This window comes from Halichoerus grypus, chromosome 11 (genome assembly GCF_964656455.1).
Source record: "Halichoerus grypus chromosome 11, mHalGry1.hap1.1, whole genome shotgun sequence".
NCBI classification, from domain to species: Eukaryota; Metazoa; Chordata; class Mammalia; order Carnivora; family Phocidae; genus Halichoerus; species Halichoerus grypus.
The window spans coordinates 28,639,729-28,661,079 of NC_135722.1; the positions used below are offsets into that span (position 1 = coordinate 28,639,729).

At 44.0% G+C, this 21,351-nt stretch overlaps 1 protein-coding gene across 9 annotated transcripts in view; it reads left to right on the forward strand.

The window, feature by feature from the left end:
• The window catches only part of MPPED2 (metallophosphoesterase domain containing 2), a 170,516-nt gene extending 150,581 nt beyond the window's left edge, over nucleotides 1–19,935 (forward strand). For 8 of the 9 annotated variants that reach the window (XM_078058272.1, XM_078058269.1, XM_078058273.1 and 5 more), the window contains exons 5-7: nucleotides 12,363–12,478; nucleotides 15,826–15,939; nucleotides 18,548–19,069. In XM_078058272.1, the coding sequence (XP_077914398.1) occupies nucleotides 12,363–12,478; nucleotides 15,826–15,939; nucleotides 18,548–18,666 (349 nt within the window). In that variant the 3' untranslated portion in view covers nucleotides 18,667–19,069. Of the gene's footprint in view, nucleotides 1–12,362; nucleotides 12,479–15,825; nucleotides 15,940–18,547; nucleotides 19,070–19,157 lie in introns of those variants that run through there. The other variant, XR_013442382.1, reaches the window with a different exon arrangement.
• Nucleotides 19,936–21,351: the final 1,416 nt, after the last annotated feature.

Consider the following 21,351-nt stretch of genomic DNA (forward strand, 5'->3'; position numbering starts at 1 on the left):
GGGATTTCTGAGTCATAGTACAAATACTTCTGTGGCCTGCGCCGGTGTTGTGCAATATAAATATAACATGAACCGAATATGTAATTTTAAATATGCCTCATTAATAAGTGAAAAAGGGTAAAATTCGCTTAATAATATATTTTATGTAACCCAGTGTATCCAAAATATTATCATTGAAACATGCAGTCGGTATAAAAATTTAGATATTTTTACATTTGTTTTTTCTGTGAAGTATCCAAAATACAGCATGACTTTCACATTTTTGGTACATCTCAAGCAAGACGAGCCACATTTCTAGTGCTCAGGAGCCACACAGTGGCTATTGTATTTGGCAGCACAGGCCTCTGAGACACAAAATCCAGTATTTTTAAATCGCCTTTGTTTTTTAAAAACTCAGACCTTCATCTGTCTTGCCCCATTCCAACCTCTAGTCACACATATTATTTGGATCACTGCCTTGGGCGCTTATTCTAAACTCTCTTTTGCTTTTTTCATTATTACGAATATTTTCTTGACATCTATTATGTAACAGGCATTGTGCCTATTGGGGACACAGATCTTAGGGACAGCAATGTGAATAGGGCATGGCTCACAATCCATTGAGGAAGATAGACATACCCATAACACAACTTTGATAACTTGTTGGAATGAGGTGGGAAATAAGTTAAAACACACACATGCATCACGTGCACAAGCCAGTGGTAATGCAGAATATGATAAATTCCACAATGACAATTAAAGTGTTGAGAGGATCCGGCAAAGCTTCTTGGGGGATATATGAGCTGAGCCCTAAGGGGCAGAAGTAGGGAAGAACAATGCTGCCTGTGACTATCTCGTTATCCCAACCAGATGGCAGGTTGGGATGGTCTCGCGTTGCATTTCGATCTCCCCGAAGCGCCTTTGCCAAGGCCGTGCAGTGGAAGGGGCTTGATAATGGTGGCGGAGCCCAATTAATAATCTATGGTTGGCTGGCACGGGGAGGGAGACACCCGGGTCTGTCTACATGCTTTAACCTCTGAACTGAAGACGCAGCTCCAGCTTCTCACTCATCCCCCTGATTGTGTGTACAGCCAGTTTGCACTCACAGTTTTCTCACTGGACTAAATTGGTCTGGACCACAACTAGTCATTTAGAGCCAAAATGGTAGATCAGTGGGGGCCAACACTTTAACTTACATCCGACCTCCTTGTCACTTATTCCAGCTCTTCTGAGCTCTTCAAGCAGCACAAAGGCACCACAGACAGCCAGTGACGTGGGAATTAGAAGGCATTTTCTCTTTAGCAACTCGCTCATACCAGCCTTTGTTTGACAACCTTGTGAGTTGCATAAGAATTGTCCCTGTGGCACAGTTAAGGAAACAGGAGATCAGAGAGGTTACCTGCCCAAGGTTATATAGCAAGTAAGTTGGAAGAGCCAGGGCTGGACCTCATGTCCTCTGACTCTAACTCATTGCCTTCTCATCATCCGAAGCCGGCTCCTCTGTACTGAAATGTTAACGCTCACTGCTTTCAAATGGGTCACTCTAATTCTTTGGTATTTACATCCTAAATCTGAGCAATGGAGAGAAGGTACACCTTGTGGCGATACGAAGAAGATAAAGTAGGCAACAAAGAGCCAAGGGCTTGAAGATAACTAATATTTATAATGATGTTAACATTCATGATGATGACAAAAAGAGCTAAATTTAATTCTTAATATCGGGCAAGCATCCTGCCAGATGCATTACATATATTATCACATCCAGTCCTCACAATGAACCTGTGTGGTTGCCATTGTTAACCTCCACTTTATAGATGGAAAAAAGGAGATGAGGTGGAAGAAATTGTCCGACATCCCATTGCCGAGTAGAAAGCAGTCCGAATCTGAAACCAGACTGGTCTAAGTTTTAACCCTGCAAATGTAGTCATGCCACCTCAACCGAAGGCAACCGCGGGCAAGTCACTAAAATTCTGTATACTGTTTTCTCTTAAATGAATCCCTTGCTCACCACTTGGGGTTATCGTGAACTAAGAAAGGTGGGAATGATTTCTATTAAGTAAGTACTATGCAGATATATCACATTATCCACGTTGAAACAGGTTCCTCAGTAAAATGAAAAATGAGCCACCACCAGCAGAGTAGTGCTTGGCAGATAGCAGGTGCTCAGTAAACATGTATTGAATTACCTGAATGAATAAAAGACTTCTGCTGCTAAAGATGCCTTTCTCTTCCCACAAACTGCCTTGTGGGGAGGGGAGAGAAAGAAAGCAAGCCCTGTCAGCCTCCTGAGCAAACATCCCCACAGTGCTCCACCCCCTGGGGAAACTGCCTCGCAGTCCGAGTAGAGTCTAAGTAGACAATGAATCTGTCCATCCATATCCAACTTGCATTTGGCTGTATGAAGATTTTACACCAAATAATTATTTCTTTCCAAATGATATTAATCAGTAGTGAAAAAGTAGAAAATAGTAGACAAACAGAAGGGAAAAAAATCATCCCTAATCCTCCTCCCACCCCCAAGATAACCATTCAGTATGTTGGTCTGTGTCTTTTTTCTAAGCATTTTTTGCATACTTGAATTCATACTGATATGCAAATTAATACTTTGCTTCTCCATTGACCATCAAGGTAGACACATTTTTTCATGAAGTTACAAACCCTTTATGAATGGTCCCTCTTAATTCAGCTGACAAATACTTAAGCGTCTGCTTTGTTCCAGGTGCTAGGGATACAGTGGTGAACCAGACTGAAGTCACCGAACTTCCAATCTTCCTTGTTATGGTTAATGAATGACTGCATGGTATTTTATTGTCCACTTATTACTTATTCTTTTGGGATCTATTTTTCAGGTGGCAGGCTTTCTTGCCAGTGTGAACCTCCCCAGCTATTGCCCCGTGAGGCCCCCCCAAAATGAAATAGTATAAAAAGAAACCAGCATTATCAACATAAATGTGTGACAATGCACACTCATACAGACACATCCTCAAATAAACTAAGCATAATAAAATGTTGTAATATCCTCTGGTTGGGGGCCCAGATTTCATCAGGCCATCCCGCCTGTTAACAGCAGTTCTTGAGTTCACTATGTACCAAGACAAAATGCCATTAATTCTGAACCCACTTTTCCTCCTTTTCTTGCTCTTTTGGGAAATCTGAGTTAGGAAACCCTTCCTCTACCTACTAGGTTTCTGTGACACGTCTGCAGGGTAGAAAGGGAGGAGGGGGAGGTACAGGTCCTCTCTGCCAAGTTGCCTGAGGACTTGGCAATCTTCCTGTCTCCTCCCATCCTGTCCGTCCTGTGCTTTGGAACCAGCCAGGCATGTGACACACATTGCCCTCACAAGCTCAGTCTTCAGTAGGATGTGGTTTTGTGTTTTGTGGCCCTGGCTTCAGCTGCCCAGCCTTATTAAGGAGTATGCAGGAGGAAATGGAAGGAAACCTCCCCCAAAAGTGCTGCCAAGTATGCTCCCGGTCACCTGGTGGCCTGGGGGCCAGTCTTCCCTTGAAATTGCTGGATGAATTCTCAGATCATTCTGGTGTTCCCCACGTTCCTCTGGAATTAGAGTACTTAGAAATGAAGGGCTTCTATCCAGGGCAGCCTTACCTGTGAGATGGTGAGCTGTGGGTTTATCCTGGAAACTGTATTCAATTTTGGATTCCCAGCACCTACCTTGCCAGAACCTAGCTCACGACAGGCATCCAGGTTATGTTTGTCGACTGAGTAATTGCCCCACAAGTACCAGACTGAGCCCCTCCTCCCTGGGCGTTCAACTCAGTAACCTCACACTTCCCAAAGCAAGGGACCCCATGTCTCCCTGTGGCCAAGCTTAGTGCCTGACACATCCTAGACTTTCAGAAACCTTAAATGAAAAATTGGATGATGTATAGCTGCACGATGGGATAGTATTGAGCCATAAAAAGGAGTGGATTTCTGATACATGCTACCGTGCGGATGAGCCATGAACACATTGTACCAAGGGAAAGAAGCCAGACCCAAAAGGACAAATGTGGCAGGATTCTTCCTCCATGAGACACCTGCAGTAGTCACGTTCACAGAGACACAAAGTGGAATGGTGGTTGCCAGGGTCTGGGGGGAGGGTACGGAGAGAGGGAATGGTTGTTCGTGGGCACAGAGCTTCTGTTTGGGATGATGAGAAAGTTCTGGAGCTGGATGGTGGCCATGGTTGCTCACCACTGTGAGTGTATTGAATGCCACTGAATTATACACTTTAAAAAAAAAATGGCTGAAGTCGTAAGTTTCACGTTATATATAGTTTACCACAATTTTAAAAATCACCAAAAAAGAAAAAAAGAGGAATGCTCCTTTTCTTTTCTACTCCTTGCCATCCACTGAGCCTCCGTTTTTCTTTTAAACCCGGGAGAGTTGGCTGATACCCTCTTTGAGGAATTCTCCCTAATGGGGGTTAAAGAGCAATGCAGGGCCCATTTTCTGGTCCGGGCACCCTGGTATTGGTCCTCTAATTTCCTCAGCCACAAAACAAAATGCTGTTTCTGGATGCACCTGGGCATGCCCCAAATCTGCTTCACCTGCCCCCCAAGACAGGGGTCCTGCTGTGGCCCCTCCTCTGCCCTGTCAGGCTCTTCGCATGACAGATGAGTGGAGTCTCCCACACCGCTCAATGGGAAGGCAACAGAAGCTTTAATGTTACTTTTAACAATTCAAGGCACACCAGGTTCGAAAACAGGTCGTAGTGGGTTTGTTTTTTTTCTTGGTTCCTAAAGCAAACTCCGCTTACACCATCTCCTTTCCAGCAGGGGAAAGGAAAATGGGTAGCAGAGGCTTAATTCTGATACTTGTTCCCTTATTCGTTACCGAAAAAGGGTCACAATTGGCGTGTTTGTAAAGACCGCAGGCCTTTGGTTTGTGAAGGCCCTGCTCACAGCTCAGGGGCCTCAGGTGACCCCCTCAGGTGAGATTTGTTCCCATGCTGTCCCCAGCATGCAGACCGCATTATTCACCCCGGCCTGCCCTTTATCAGAACAGTGTGTGTTGTCATCCCAGGGCCCTCATAAGGAAAGAGCGCATTACAAAGTCACAGGGAAGAGATGGGACTAGACAGCTGGGGTGAGAGAGAAGCCGGCACTGCCCCTTCGAGGCAGCTGAGCCTGTGGTTTGGGCCAGGCGGGCTTCCCAGGCAGCTGCACGGGGCTGTAAATCTTGCCCCGAAGTTAAGCTGTCCCTCTCTCTCCTAGCCTCGGCAACTGGTGTGTGTGGGTCTCCTCGCTGCACAAGGTGTGACGTTCCTCCATGGGCTAATGCAGAGCATCTTTTTAATTGCACGGAAGGGTACCTTCCAGGCTGCCAAGTGGAGGGACTTGGGAGAGAAGGCTGGCTTCCTCACAAACTCCAGAGCTAAGAAGAGCAAAGGAGGCAAGGAAGGGAGTGGGGCAGGTGCCTGCCTTTCGTCTGGATATTCAGGATGACACATCTGGTACTAGAGAAACTGCTATTTCTAACTTATGGGAAGCTTTGCAGTCAAGGGAGGGCTGAGCTGTCAGGTGAGCTAGAGATCAAGAATTATCATGACAGCTTCATGGCATGTGAAGGGGGCTGTGAAGTGCGGTGTGATTTTAACCAGCGGTGGTTAAATTAGCTTCTGCTGGACCCGGTGTGATGTGCCGTCGAGGAGGGGCCGATGGCGGCTGGGAGAGCCAGGCGTGAGCAAGGTTGCAATCCTAAAGTGTGCCATTTAGAAAAGAAAGTGTATGTGGAAACTGGCCCCTGGCTTCTGAATCTTGCTTCCTGGAGATGCCAGGCTGCAGCGATGGTGTTAATTAGTAGCTTGTCCATGCCGCCAGTGAGCCTCCGAGTGCCTTGTTATTAATATTCCGAGGACCCGAAGTCACGCCCTTCCTGGAACTTTCCCAATTTAAGAGCCTGTCAAAATCTAACCACCTGTGAGCTAGCTAAGCAGCCTTGACTAACGTTTTGCCCTGTGCTCTTACATTCCACAGGATTGTCTATGCAAGACTGAGCAAGCGAGCGAGCGAGTGCCTGTTTGAAAAACTTCCACTCAAAAGTGAGCTGAGGAAGTGCCTTTTAATAAGTAATCAGCTGGAGGAAATCAGGCTCTATCTCGCCATCTAGCAATGCTTGCCTATTCATTGGGGACTCTTCAAAAGTCTGGAGCAGGAGGGCCTATTATTTGATGAGCCGAAGCTTGGGAAATTCTAGAAAGAAAAAGTAACATGAGCGACTGTGTGTGTGTGTATGTACCTGTGTGTATATTGCTAATATATCCTATATATAAATTAAAAGCTGCACATTAACACTCTGTGCCAGTATTCTGCCAAAAGTTTTGCATAAATGATCTGTCTCACTTTACCCACGTAGACAGATATTTTGTTTCTATTTGAAAGATGAGGAGACCGACAAGCCGGTAGACCTGGGACTTGATTGATCTGTGATTCCGTAATCCATGTTCGTACCTCCTGCCTCCAAAACGAGTGTGGCGAACTTCGACAGAACCCGCAGGTCCTCGCAGCTCTAAGTGGCATGGCCAGCACACCAGCTGTGAGCCCTTGCACTTGCCCCTTCACACCTTCCATGCACAGTCCCAGCGGAGCTCACCCGGCTCCCAAGCCTTAATCTTTGCAGGAGGCACTTAGGAGACTATTTATAACAATCCCGAGTCTTTGGGATGCAGCCTGCCCGGGACCTGTCTGAACATGGGGAATTTGTAGACGTTGACCAGCACGTACCAGAGCTGTGAACCTGAGTAGCCCCCATCTGAGCAGAACAAGTAGGACCTTCTCTTTTCCAAATCCTGCTTTCCCAGGGTGTGCCCAACCCCCACTGATGTGGGTAGGGGAGTGTAAACAGCCATTCACCTGTCCCAACCTCAGATTTATGGTCCAGCAGTTCCCTTCTGTGAACTGCAAACACAGATGACCTTCGCAGCGATTTCATCTCAACCTGCTTCCATATAGAAAACCTGTTTTGTGTTGACATTGTTTGGAACAAGTTCTGCCTACATTAACTCCCTTAGCGCCTGCCCCTGGACTTTCGGCCCCGAGAAGCCAAGTGCCCCTAATTTCGAGAGCTTCCATCCATCTGAGTCTTCGGTCCAATGGCTTCAGGCAGCTGTAGTGCTCCCCTTCCTTCCAGAGTTTTCGAATCCTTCTCTATAAGGGGATGGGTTACGGGTTCTGATTGGCCCACGGGCAATAGGGCGCTTTGTGGGACATTTTCTTACAAGTTGGTTCCCATGTGGTATTTGTTAGTCACAGCTAATTATTAAGTCCTTGGCTGAGGCAATAGACATTGTTCCCCTGGATGCCTCCCCCCACCTCTCCCCCCTCACCCCCCATTGCTACAGAACAAAATCCATTGTGGGGCTCTGGAGGTCGACTGTGCACATATTTTCCAGTGAACCCCTGATGGGCTCACTGCTGGGGTTTCATGTTTCAGGTTGAAACTCAACTGGATAAAGCATTATTCATTGATGCTGACACATTTGGTCTCGGCTCGGTGCAGCTATTTCTTCCACACTGGACTCGGTCCCTTATAGGCAATTTAGGCAGTTCATTGAGAGTGATTCACAGTATTTAGAACATTGATAGTCTGCACAGACTTACCGAATGTTAGGATTTCTTGATCACAGAAGGACCATCAAGTGCCGGGCTTTGCTGGCTTTGCTTAGAAGCAGAGGTCAGAAAGGAGGAGGGAGCCGAGTGAGTGAGCAGGTTCAGAGCCCCTTCTTCCCAGCCCTCCAGCCAGAGCACCCCTGCATGAACCTGCTTTGGGTGTGGGGCTCCCGCATGAGATTTCTGCAACCTACAAGCAATACTGAAATCCAGTAATCAAATCCATGTACTCATTCATTTTTCAGATGAGGAAAGTGGCCCACTGACCATCCCTCTCTTAGCAGAGGTTCACGTGAGTTAGTAAATGGATGCCAGCATGAGAATTAGCACACAGGTCTCTTCTGTGTGCCCCTATTTATTATGGCCATGCTGGGATAATTCTGGAACCCGTCACTGGGCTGCTTTTCCCATTGCCTGGCCACTGTCTTGTGGAAAAGGCCTTATCTGGAGGATCTAAAGGAAGAGAAATTATCCCATAAAAGCCATAATAACATCGTTGAAGTCACACTCCATTTTTACTAAGAGCCACTTCGATCACACAGTACCACGGCACCCCCTGAGGTCGTACAGCGCACAGCCTAAGAGACTGTATGGAGCAGCCCTGTTTTTACTCTGTAAGTGGGAGAGTCAAAACCATCATTGGTCTAGCAGGTTTTAGTTCAGCCTTGTGCAAGGGAAAAACAGAGGCTTTGGAGCCAGCAGATCCGTGTTGGAATCCGGGCTCCACTACTTAACCAATCCTGGGAATATTGACAAGTTACTGGAGATCACTGATCTTCAGCCTTTTTATCTAAAAATAGAGCTGGCAGTATTCAAGGATTGTTAATAATAATTCAAGGATTGTTATGAGTAATTAAGTTTAATAGTCTATGTAAAACCTCTGTGTAAAGCATATCAGGGCCTTGATAAATGTTCCTTTTCTTATAATTTAAATTCTGTCTCAGTCTCATACACATACATACAGGTTTGAGTCAAAATGAAAGCCAGATATTTTTAAAGTTTACCCTTAACTTGGAAACTTCTGGATTTTGTCACAAGCTTAACATTAACCAAATGAAATTTGGGGTCTCCAAAGACAATGGGTTTGTCTTGTTCTTGCAAAGCACTTACAAAACTGAGCACTTCCTGGGGTACTAGGGCTGTGGGCTTCCCGAGAAGACCCTGTGAGAGAAAATTAGAAAGACTGAAAATTGAAGTCTTGTTCCTTTGACTTTGGAATCCCCTGGGATGACCTGGGGGTCCAGAGGCTGACTGCCCACAGACAGACTCTAGCAGCGAAATCAGAGTACCAACTACTCATTGTACCAACTACTTGGGTGTGCTTGGGACTCTTTCAAGCCTTCTTTATTTGCCATTCAGACAGAAACCATAGGCCCAGAAGCTTGTTTTCAAAATCTAGGAAAACAGATGTTTTTGCTTATTTTTCTCTCTCTCATGCCAAAATGCTCACTGAGTTTTCACTGGGTTTTGAACTTGCATTTTTTTTTTCTTTTTACTTTTAAGACAGATCGTGGAAAGGGGTCACGGTAAAATGAACGGGAAGGATGGGCATCCCAAACTGGGAAAGGTCTCTTTCAGACTCTAATGAAAATGTTTAAGAACCTGAAGATAGGAAGTCCTAGAAGATAAACGCAAGCAAGATGGACTAATTGAGCCCTGACAGGGCCCACCTGGCATTACCCCCAGGCCTGTGATGTCTGTGCCTCCCTAGCAGCCCGGGATAAGAAAGCAAGCACTGCCTTTTCCTCCGAGGAAACCCAGAGCACAGCGTTTAGCTGAGCAAAGCAGTGTGGCTGCCAAGATCTGTGCTGATTGATTGCACATGTGCTTCGTGAGACCCGGCGCCACTTACAGCTCCTGGAGGGTAGAGCCAGCCGGCTCAGACCTGTTAGGGACTGTATTAGTGTCCTGTTCATTGCTGTAACAAATCACCCCAAGTTTAGTGAACCTATTTATGGTCTTCCAGTTGGCTGGTCAGAAGCCTGACATGGGTTTCACTAGGCTAAACTCTGGATGTCAGCGGGGCTCTGTTTGTTTGTTTGTTTGTTTTCCCTGGGGGCTCTGTGGGAGAATTCCTTTTCTTTCCTTAACTTTTCCAGCTTCTGGAGGCTGCCCACGTCCCTTGGCTTCTGTTCCTCCTCCTTCACATGCAGAGCCCAGCAACAGCAGGTTGAGTCCTTCTTACATGACATCACTCCATTCTCCTCTTCTGCCTCCCTCCTCCGCCTTGGGTGGCCCATGTGATTACCCCCTAGATAATCCAGGATAATCTCCCCTGTTTTAAGGTCAGCATGATGAGCTCCCGAACTCCATCATCAGCATCCTTAATTCCTTTTGCCAGGTAGGGTAATATATTCACAGGTTCCGGGGATCAGGACATGGACATCTTTGGGGTGGGAGTGGGTGCAGACATTGTTGCCTCCCGTAAGTACAGAGGTCATTTTTAACCTAAATACAACAGTTTTATGTATTAGGACTCTTTCACTTGTGGAAACAGAACCTAACTCAAGTTAATAAAAAGAAAAATATTTTATTAGCTTATATACTTGGAAGGAAATGTGTGATTGGCTTTAGGCACAGCTGGATCCATATGTCCAACAAGATCCTCTGGGTACACTTGTTTCTTTGCTTGGCTTTTTTCTTTTTTTCTTCCTTTTTTTTTTTTTTGTAATGGTTTGACCCTCAAGCACAGGCTGTCAGCATGGTGGCTGAGACAAAGCTCCCAGGCAATTCCAAGCCTACACAAGGATCCCAGGATCCCAGAGAAGAACCCATGGGCTCTTTTTCAGTAGCACCAGCAAAAGCCTGAGGATGACTCCCAGCTTGGTCATATGTACATCCCTAGACCAGTCTCTGTTCAGAGAGATCCTAGAGCAGCGATGAGTCAGCCTTAGCACAGCACATGTACTGAGAGGGGGAGGGAGAGGTTCTCCAAAGAAAATTCAGATGCCATTACCAAAAGAAGGGTGAAAGAGCTGGGCAGGCAGAAACCATGGGTGTCCACTCCCCATCTCATTGCTGGATTTCAGAACCATGCACCTGATCCCAGTTCAGAGCTCATTTGGCTTCAAGCAACAAGACACTCAAACTTAAAAGAGTACGGGCTCACCCAGAGCAGGTAGGAAGTTAATTCAAGTACCATGTCAGAAGAGGAGTTGTGTGATGGCTAAGAGTATGGGTTTTGGAATCAGATTGTTGGGGTTCATGTCCAGTTTATTGGTTGTGTTTACTTGAACGCTCTGTGCCTCGGTTTCCTCATCTGTAAAATGGAGTTAATAATAGTAGCTACCTCATGAGCTCGTTGTGAAATTTGAATGTGTTAATACAAACAAAGTGTTTAGAATAGTTCCTTGACCAAACAGAGTAAGCCCTCAACAATTAATAGCTTTGAAAGTTATTATTGGTATTATAAGTAAGCCCCTGAGGATGGCTTAGGAACTTGGACAATAATTCTAGGAACCAGGTCAGATACTTTCTTGGTTTCACTTTTTTAGCTGGGGCCACACAGTCTGTTATCTCTGGAACTTTCTTTCAAGCGCCTCAGTGGGAACTGAGGTTCTCATTTGTGAGATGGATTTTCACATGGTTTTCAGTTGGCCTCCTTTCACCCTGTCCTTACCTATACATACCCCCCACCATTCTGAGTTCTGAGTCTTGACAGGGTCTGATAGTCTGGCCCATGACTGGCTTTAAATAAGAGTGACCTCATTTGGTTAGCTGTGATTGACCAGGTTGCCTTGGACACGGGGTCACCTCTCAGTAGGCATGGAAAGTTCAGCTTAGCCAGAAAATTGACCAGCTTGTCTTTTGCATGTATGCACTAGCAAATTGGAGTTTTCCTACAGAAGGGGAAAGAGTCATTTTCGGAAAATAAAGGTTATAGCTAGATGTTCGGGAGTAGGACAGCACTGGGAACTGCTTTGCTCTGATGTGATTTAGCCAGTAGTATTTGTAGAGAAAAATTGGTTATTCTCATGTTATTATAAATGGTAGACGCATGTTCAGCTCCAATTAGAGGTGCTCACAGGATGGACCAAAACCCCATTCACTTCTGCATGAAGCAGTCAGTCTCAGAAACTCATTCGTGAAGCAGAAGTTTCCAAGAGGGTAGACTGCTTACCTTCCCTGCCAGGAGAGCGGATTCCAGAATGACCCCCCCCCCCCGATTTTCCTTTTAATGACAGGAGGAAAAGCCCACATTTGCTCTTTGTTCCCTGTCCCCCCTCTCACCTGTCAGAGCCCCTATATTTTTTCAGCGTTCCCAGTCCAGGCTGTTCAGAACATCTCCCTGTACAGCGGTTCACGCTGTGCCTTCAGAGCACTTGCCTTTTCGCCAGGGAGGCTAGTAAGAATCCTTCTGGGGAAGCAGTGTCACAGTGATGGGGAGGAAGGAGTACTGATGGAATTTCTGATCTCTGAGATACTGCAGGAAGGGTGGAAATGCTTTGGATTGGGACTAGGCATCTTAGGAAGCATGGAGATTTAGGGGAGAAGACAAAGCATTGTTAAAATTTTGATAGAGGTCTGCTGGGAAAGTCTCCACTGTAAAGACTCTTGTGCCCCTTTCTGGTTGAACAATTCGCCGGCTCCACACTTGCTTTCAAATGCCCTGGTTTTGAAGCAGTCAACAAAAAAGCATCCTGCTGCCAGGGCCAACCATCAAAAAGAGAAAAGAGAGCAATGCAAACCGTGCGGGGAATGTGCGAGAGAGAAATATTGTAGAGCAGAAACGCGGCTCTGCTGGCCTGATACCGTGTGCATTATCTCCCCCAAAGGACCCCGTGGTTTAATGGATGGGGCTTTAACCTGCCCAGAGGTCAGTCTCTGCTGGACAAGTGGAACCTCATCCCTGAGGGCATTGACATACTCATGACCCACGGACCTCCTCTAGGTAAGTGAAGCAAAGGTTGTCCTTTTGTCATAAGAGATGCCTTTTTTCATAATAATAAAACATAATAAATGCTTCAGGGATATAATCGTTTTCCTTCAAAAAATAAAAAGTGAACACAAAAAGAAAAGTCAATGTCTTTAAAAGAAACCAGTATGATAATTAAACTCAGCAGTTCTGCTGGGCTTACAGGTGTTCTTGAAATTAAATTTTTTTATTTAGTTGAGTCAGGGAAAATCAAATGAGTATGGAGTACCACAGTCTTTTGAGCTTGATCATTTATTTTAAGAACTGTACTCACTTAGGGGTGAGGGAGGTGGAGTGGGGAATGGAAGGAAGACATAGACATAGACCTCCCAACCAGCGGGCTTGCGAAGGAATGAAATGATGGAAACTTTTGTTTAAAGTAGCTCATTTGGGGTGTTTGGGTGGCACAGTTGGTTAAGCATTTGGCTCTTGGTTTTGGCTCGGGTAGTGGGATTGAGCCCCCCATTGGGCTCCGTGCTCAGCATGGAGTCTGCTTGAGATTCTCTCTCCCTCTCCCTCTGCCCCCCTTCTCTTTCTCTCTCTCTCCTCCCCCCAAAGATAAGGTAAAGTAGCTCATTTTCCTTTTCCATAAAGATTTCCTAGGAAATCTTTAAAAGTTTAACACTTGAGCTGATTATAGGAGCAAAGAATCCTTTTTTTTTTTTTAAAGCTAAGGTGTTAAGTAAGGATTTATGTTGAAAGTTACTTAAAGATACTCATCCTACAGAATCTTTGAACCTACACCCAGTTTAGATCACCCACCAGTGTGCTTCAAAGCCATCTTTAGTTACGCAGATTATGGTCCAGAAGATGATTCTTTGACTTACATAATTATCTTTTAATTATTCAAGAACTTGTTATCTCTTTGGCTTAGCCACAGAACATTTTTCAAATGCTCCTATCACCTTGGTCCCCATCTGTCTGGTATCTATTACGCCAGGACCCTTCCTGTCCAACAAAGGTGTCCTCAGGACATTCAGATACTTCACTTTCTGTAGGAGAGTTTTCTTTTTCTTCAATTGTGATAAAAAACACATAACATGAAATCTGCGCTCCTACTAAATGTCCAAATGTACAGTACTAGCAAAGTTTGGTTTGGAAAAAGGAAGAAAACACTTAATACAAAATAAATTATTCTCACAATTTTTCCCCGTGGTTTGGGGTTGTTGTCCATATCACTTCCCTCCTCTGTCAGCCTGAAAAATAAAAAAATCTAACACATGTCCCCTACTGTGAATTTAATCCTTGTAAATATTATTTCCTCCAACCCACTTAGGACTGCTTTCTTTCCCTTACCAAGGCAGTGCTCTGCGTTTCACATAGAAACAGCCGAAGGGAGGACCAAGGCATGAGTTATGGTGGTACATTTTAACGATAGGGAGAAGCAAGAGAAGAGGAGCCAACCTTGTTGCAGATAGGGAAATTGTCCAGATTTGCACAAGATCTAGCAATTCCTGACTTTTTCAGTATTTCGGAATCACCATCCCCATGCTTTTTTCCCTATTCCATCCTGTCCCATCCCATGTTTTAAAAGATTATACTTACTAACAACATGTATCATCCGTAATTAATTAATTTCCCTATTTTGCAGTCATTAGAGACTAACTCCTGAATTGCTAGCTAAATATTCTGATCAGCGTGAGTTGCCCAGCGAGACCTACAGAGAGAGCATCCCAGCCAACTTGATCCTTGGCCTGAGCAGCCTCCTGGGTACAGACATGATTCCCCTTAGGCTGTTTATTGTAAATAAGACTTGGATATTCTCAGCACAGAAACATCTACATGACTCAAGTGTTATTTGGAACACAACTTTGAACAGAACAATTGATTCACAGTTTCATCAAGCCATTAATTTTGGTACAGAAGCCAGTGACAGTAGTAATAAGTCTGAATTCTAGCCTCCGAAGAATTCAGACATCCCAGGAACTTTCCATAGGGAGGCTACCGTCCCTCTCTTTGTAGCAAACATGGAGTAATCCAGAGAGTGGCTGTGCATATAGCAAAGTGAGTTCTTCATCAAGGAGTTCCAAAATAAAAGGTCAGGCACGGTGAAGTTGAACCTTAATCAGTGCATTATCGGGGTTCTTGTGAAAATGCTGGATTGGGGTGTGGGATGGAGATTGGCCTTGAATTCTGTCCTGCTGAGAAGGAAAGCCATCTCTCTATAAGACTTTACTATTATGGTAGAAGCAGGATGCCTTCTCAGGTTGATCGTATATGAGTAAGATATTTTCCCCCTTTGAGAAGAACACATTCATGAGGGAATATGCCGATCACTGTGGATTAAGGATTTTTTCCTTTAATTAACAGAGTTTTGAAACCCCTGGTTGAATTTTTATAGGGCCCCCCTTTTTCATCTGATGTTCTTTCCAACCACTCCCCCTCCCACATCCCAGGTAACATATTTTTACAGAGATGCTCTGTTTTCGTTTCTACAGTTTTGCCAAAGTGGAATAAGCTTGTCTGTCGCTTTCTGCCCGATCATTTCTAAATAGTAGAAATCACCTAATGGAGCTCTGGTATGGATTCCCACTGATGGCAATTTAGCTGTTAGTCCCACCTGCCTTCTTTACACCCATCCTGCTGAGGCATATGGGTTCCATTTCTGACCATAATCATTCAGATACCTGACTTGTGCTATAATTGATGTCAGTCTTTATGGATTTTCTGCGTTAAGCATAGAAGTAAGTGGCTTTTACTTTAAAGGTAGTCAATTAGCCCCAGCTTACGGGATGCCACCACGAGGTCACGTTGTTGCCTATTGCTAGAGATGAGACTGCAGGAGGAGCTTGACAGTTCCAAGCTTTGGTCAGCAGGAACCACCAAAGGTTAAGAGTTGATGTACCTAAGGAGAGCCAGGTATCTGGTGGCCAGTTTACGGACAGCCTCTCCTAAGCCTGTCTTCTCTGAGCCATCTTAGAAGTAAACTGCTATAAGAAAGATGTAATAAAAAAGGAGAAAGTAGCTGAATATTCAAAGAAAGAGATATTGCGGGACTGCCGGGAATAAATGTCATTAGGCCCATGAAGATTTGAAACCGGGGCTGCATAAATCAAATCCCATACAGGAAAAAAAAAAAATGTTAATTAACAGGAAGGAAAAAAAAAAATGGAAACCAAAAAAAAAAAAATTTTTTTTCAAGAACCTAAAGAAGACAAAGTGACAAGTGAAAAGTTACTTAAAAGCCATTGTGAGCTTTAATGGAGAGGCTAGGATTACAGATAATGTAATAAACCTTCTGTGAGTTATGGCTTCCTGAAAGTCTAAATGAAACCTTACCTGAAGAAGGAAAATTAAGAGTATTGATTGCATTTTGCCCGTAGGCTTTCGAGACTGGGTTCCAAAGGAGCTTCAAAGAGTGGGCTGCGTGGAGCTTTTAAACACGGTCCAGAGGCGAGTTCGACCCAAACTCCATGTATTTGGTGGAATCCATGAAGGTAAGACCAGACGAAAGGAGTTCACCAGATGTGTCATTAGCCATGATCTCATTCCAGAATGGGGACCTTGGCTACCCTGGGAATGACTGGAGCAACTTTTACCAGTGGTAGAACCCTTATATAAGATGAAGGATTAGGAGAAACACCTGCCTGAAAAGCTGATACAGATTTTATATGGAGCTGCTCTCTTTTAAGCAGAGTGGAGAGAAAGAACCAGGTCTGGTTCACCTTCCGGAAAACCCAGCACTCCTCCAGGCAACTTCTGGAATCTCAGGGCTCTGACGAGGAACGTTTGCTAACCACCACTGTAGAGGAGCCCTGAGGTCAAAAAGGACAATTTTTTTTTTCTTTAAGATAGTTAGAAGAAATGGCCTAGATATTAGACTAAATAACTTCCATGACCTCTTTCTACCTGTAAATACTGTTTCATATGGAACGCATATGAAGACCCAGGAAGACAAGGCATTCTCTGAAGCAAATAACTTGGGACACGCAGTGAAAGTTACAGAACAGAAGTGGCAGGAACTGCACATTTGCAGGTAGTTATTTCCTTACTAACCTCAGAAAACCATTTCAGACTTCTCAGAAATTATCGGCGTTCTTAGGTCAGGCTGAGGCTAAACAGAATGATTAAATCTCGCCTTAATGGGAACTGGTCCAGTTGCCTCTAGTTCTGCCTTTCATGGTAAGCTGGAGTCAAGTTCACAGAACCTGAAAGCCTCCCAGAAACTTTACGGTTCTAGGTTTTGTTTTTCCTTCCTTTTTAAGCTAGGGTTTTTAGACAGCTACAAAGCTGTCTTTCAGCAGGTCTTCGCTTTTCTGGCCCTGCTGGTCTCTCCTGGTTCCGAAGGTTTGTGTGCTGGGGGTGCCTTTAGATAGGCAGCTGCCGTATTTTCTCCAGCTTCTGCTTTCAGCTTGTCCTCTGGAGTTGTTTAGGAATCTGCAGGCGAGTTGTTTAGGCCTATGTGTCTGATGAAGCAAAAAAATGAAGTGTGTTTTTCAAAGCCCACAAATCCATTGGCTTCCGGGTTAGGCATGGAATTAAAAGCATATGCATTGAAAATCATCCTACTGGTGCCTAAGAAAATTCATCGTGCTCCAAGTGCAGGCACCAGCCGAGCACATGGAATGCAGGGGTGCAGCTTCCCAAGAGTGGGCATCATCCTACCCTGACTTTGAGCTGTAGTCCCAGAAAAGGGGGCATTTCTCTAAGGCATGATCCAGGATTGGCGGGGGGATGGGGGATGGGAGCTCATGTCTAACTGGCATTTCTGGGGACGGTTATCAGGCTTGAATTCCTGCAGCATGCCTATGAGTTTGTATTTCATCCGTGTTTTTTGTTTTTTGTTTTTTTAATCATTAATTAGCTTTAAACTAGCCAGACAATTGGGGAATTCCACTGATGTCCCAAAATAATAAACTTGCTTAAAAGGCAGGAGATCATATTCAAATAAACTTGTCTCACTTTTATTCACTTAAGACAGCTGAAGAGGGCAGAGAGAGGGCAAATACCAACCTCTTGATGGAGAGAGATAACAAGACTTTATGACCCCAGAACTAAACAGTGCACATTTTAAATGCCTCTTTTCTTTTCTTAAGAGATTTTTCCATTGACCCTCATTAAGCTCTCCACAGGCTTACTTGGACAAATTTTAGCAAATGGAAAGAGGAAAAAAAACCTCAGTTATTTCTGTAAGTCCTGGTAATTTAATTTTTCACGTGCATATTTTTCTATTCCATAAGAGCCTGAGACCAACACAGAATTACAAACTTCAATGCAGAGACTCTAAGGTAGATATAAGGTATCCAGGGAAATGTGCAAACTTGCAAACATGTTAAAAATTTCAACAAATTAAAAATTATAAAAGGGACATACATACGAAAGACCCAGAAAAACTTCCTTAGCTTCCTTCCAATAGGTCACAAGAGATTTATATACTGCCATGTGGGAAGTGTTTTTGCTCGATCCTGTGGCGGGGTCTCTGCAAATCACTTGGATATTTGATTACTTGACTTATTTGAATGAAAGGGAACTCAGCACCAACGCCACACAATTGGAGGGAGATAAGATCACATATTGTTAACTTTCATTGAGGCAGTTTAGAGATTATCTCATAGATAAGGAACCTGAGCATCCACCCCTCCTGAATCCCAATGCAGTGCTCTTTCCCTCCTCACCTGTCCCAAAGCCCATCTGGGGTTTGGATGTGGGTACCCTGAGGAGTCTCTTACGTTACTCTTTCTGTTCCTAGAACTCAGTAATTAATGCAGGGCTTTGAAATGAAAATCATATTTTAAAAAGAGGGAAAAAATGTTTTTTCTTTATTCTCACTAGTAAAGAAATCACAGTCTTTCCCTGAAAAATCTAATGCTTAAATAAGGAAAAAAGGAATCACTTTTCTTTGAAGTAGAGGATTCTCCCTTTAAAGAAAACAGAATGTAATTGGAAGGCAGCTTCTGAAAGCTGTTATCATCTGGGGAGGCTTCATTGAATCTCATCTCACTGCCCACTGGCAAAGATTTTTTTAGTTTTCCTTGCCTGACAGCTCAGCACTGAGTCACTGTCATTTGTATATATTGCAGTAAGCATGACACTCTGTCTCCACAGGTTACGGCATTATGACCGACGGTTATACAACGTACATCAATGCCTCAACGTGTACAGTCAGCTTTCAGCCGACCAACCCTCCAATTATATTTGACCTTCCAAACCCACAGGGTTCCTGAAGCTCTAAAAGCCCAATTGGAATGTGAGGGAAGGTCTATAAACTGCCATTTTTCTAATTACAAACTTACATTCTCTTACTTGTTTATTTCCAAATCCTGTGAGTTCTTTTTGTAAATTACTGGAACACAAATGTCGCTAGAGGTTGTGCTTCTTCTTTATTATTATTTTTTTTTTAATGGGGCGTCCATTCGGAATGAAAGGAGCATTGTGAATTTGTAAAATGACTTCCGTTTTCTCAAAGGCCACGCCATTGTAAATTGTTAGTATTCGCCAAAGGACAGCCAAGCTTTCTTTTTAAAAGGTGATGAAAGTCTTATTTTAATATGCTTTAAGCTGGAAGAAAAAGGAAAAAAAAAAAAAGAGAGAAACAGGTAGGTAGTGTTTTAAAAACCACCCAGATTTGCACAACTGTTTAAGAGTATTGTTTGAAGTATTTTATTTTTTGATGTTTTGTTGTTGTTGTTTTCTTGGTAACCCTTCTTTTTTGCAGACTTGGCCTGGATTTATAGCAATCTTTTCAGCAAAAGTAGGCGTGGAAAAGACTTCTCTTCACACTCTCACTATAAAGAAAGCTGCGTCCAGGGAAGAAAATGGCCCTCGTTCAAAGGATGGCTTAGCTAGTGAGATCCATATTGTGGTTATACAAGGTCTCATTGTTTGTTTCTTTTAAATTATTTTAGCTTTAAAAATATGGAAATGGAATCTGTCAAGAGCAGGTATTTCATGCAGTTAAAAGAACAATTGAGTGCGCAGACTCCTTTTCAGTATGGGTTTATATATATATAAATATTTTTTGTGTATTATGGCTAAGTTAGGAGTTTAATATTGCCAAGGACAACTGCGAAGGAATGCTTTATAGCAGGGCATCAGAAGTCCGAAGGGGCTGACACATTTTCTCAGAACTCAAGGTCTCAAAGAGCTTGAGTTAAGTCTAGGTACAATTACAGGCATGTACAGACTTAAGTGGATGCAATGGAAGGTAACTAAAATGAGGCTTAGTCGTCCTTTATATTTAAATACCCTGAATTGTCTTCTTACTTCCTCTCCCTCCCCCCATTTTGCACTGTGTGTCGATGCAATCTTCGCTAGCACAAAATATTGTCGCTAATAGTCATTTCTGTTTTCCCATTGTAAATGCTGTTGAGCTTTATTCTATTTTATGTTATCTTGTTAATGAAATTTAGGAAAGCAGTTGTTTCTTTTAAATTTATTGTGATATTCTATATCTAGCGGCCTTTATATGCAAATAAAATTGCAAGATTTTTAAATCTGTCCTGTTTGGAGGGTTGGCTGGTAGGATGGTGGTTTTAGTCCTGGGGAAGGAGCGGGTATTTATTCATATGCAACATTAGTACTGCCTTCCAGAAGAATTAGAATAAGTGATTTTTTTTCCTGATTTTCAATAAATTTTTATTACCCACCATTCACAGGCTGGCAGGTAGATCGATAAGGCACTCAGTCTACTCTTTCCTTCCATCACACTGTCATCTATCTTGCCGTGGGTTTCAGAGGGTGAATATTTCGTCTTGGCCATTGTAATTTCTATAGGAAGGGTCACCGTGCAGTGGAGGCTGAAGATGCTATCGTGGCTGTGTGCTTGGTGGTGAGAGGGTGAACCAGTGGGTAAGAGAGTAACCACTACTCAGTGTCATTTGTCCCCAGGAGCGGTCACTGTCACCCCCTTGCTGTTCTTTCTTTATGTCCATCACTAAAATGTTATGGCAGCCAGCACTCAACAGGCGGCGGTGGGGTGTGGTAAACTGAGTAATGTCTTTTTTATATTCTCTGGAACAGCCGTTGAAGAAAAACAGCATGATCTTGAAACTGCAGTGTAGCCCAGAAGTCTACATTCCAGGGCCCCTTGGATTGTATTCTGGCAGATTTTCCTTTCCTCCTTCTCTCGTGGACTCTTTTGGTGTAACTGATGAAAAGAATCCTTGATTTCAGTACCCACTGGGTAGAGAGAATGTTTTAGGCCAGAAGTCCAGCTCAGACTCACGTGTAACCATCTTAGTTGTTAATATTGATTAAGCGTCTTGGCTGCCACCCAGAGTGTGTGGTGGACACTTTGGTCTGAGCTCGCCTAGCAGATGCTTGAGCTTCCCAAGCAGAGGTGGCCCATGACCATAGTAGCCATGATGGGCCAAAAGAGGTACTGTGGGAAGTTAACAACCCTCCTCTGATCTGCCACATCAATAGAAGAAGGTGTTGACTTCAGGGCTCTTCCTAGGGAGCTGGAGTGAGAGGTGACTGAATGGAAATTTCATCTGGAGCTAAGCTCAGACTTCTGGAAAAGCAGGCTTTCCAGAGACAGGTGGATGATCATGATGACAAGTGTGCATGTACAGCTCTTGACAGCACGTCTGGACCCAAACTAATTAAGCTAAGCACTTACTGAAATTGCTTTCCATTGTGAGGGGGCAGGAAGCAACCCAGCCTGCTAAATCTACAGGGTAGACTGGCTCATGGTCCAGGTTCACCATTCCATATGTATGAATAGCCTCCAGGAGGGCCAGGGTGACTGTCCAAAGGCCTGAAGCTTTCTCCACTGGGCCTTCTAACAAAGGAACATTTGAAATAGCTCTTACAAATTGGCACTTTCCATCCTTTCATCACCAGGCACTCTGCTGAGCAGGTCTCATATTTTGTTTCTAATCCTCACAAAACCCTGGGAGAGGTCACAG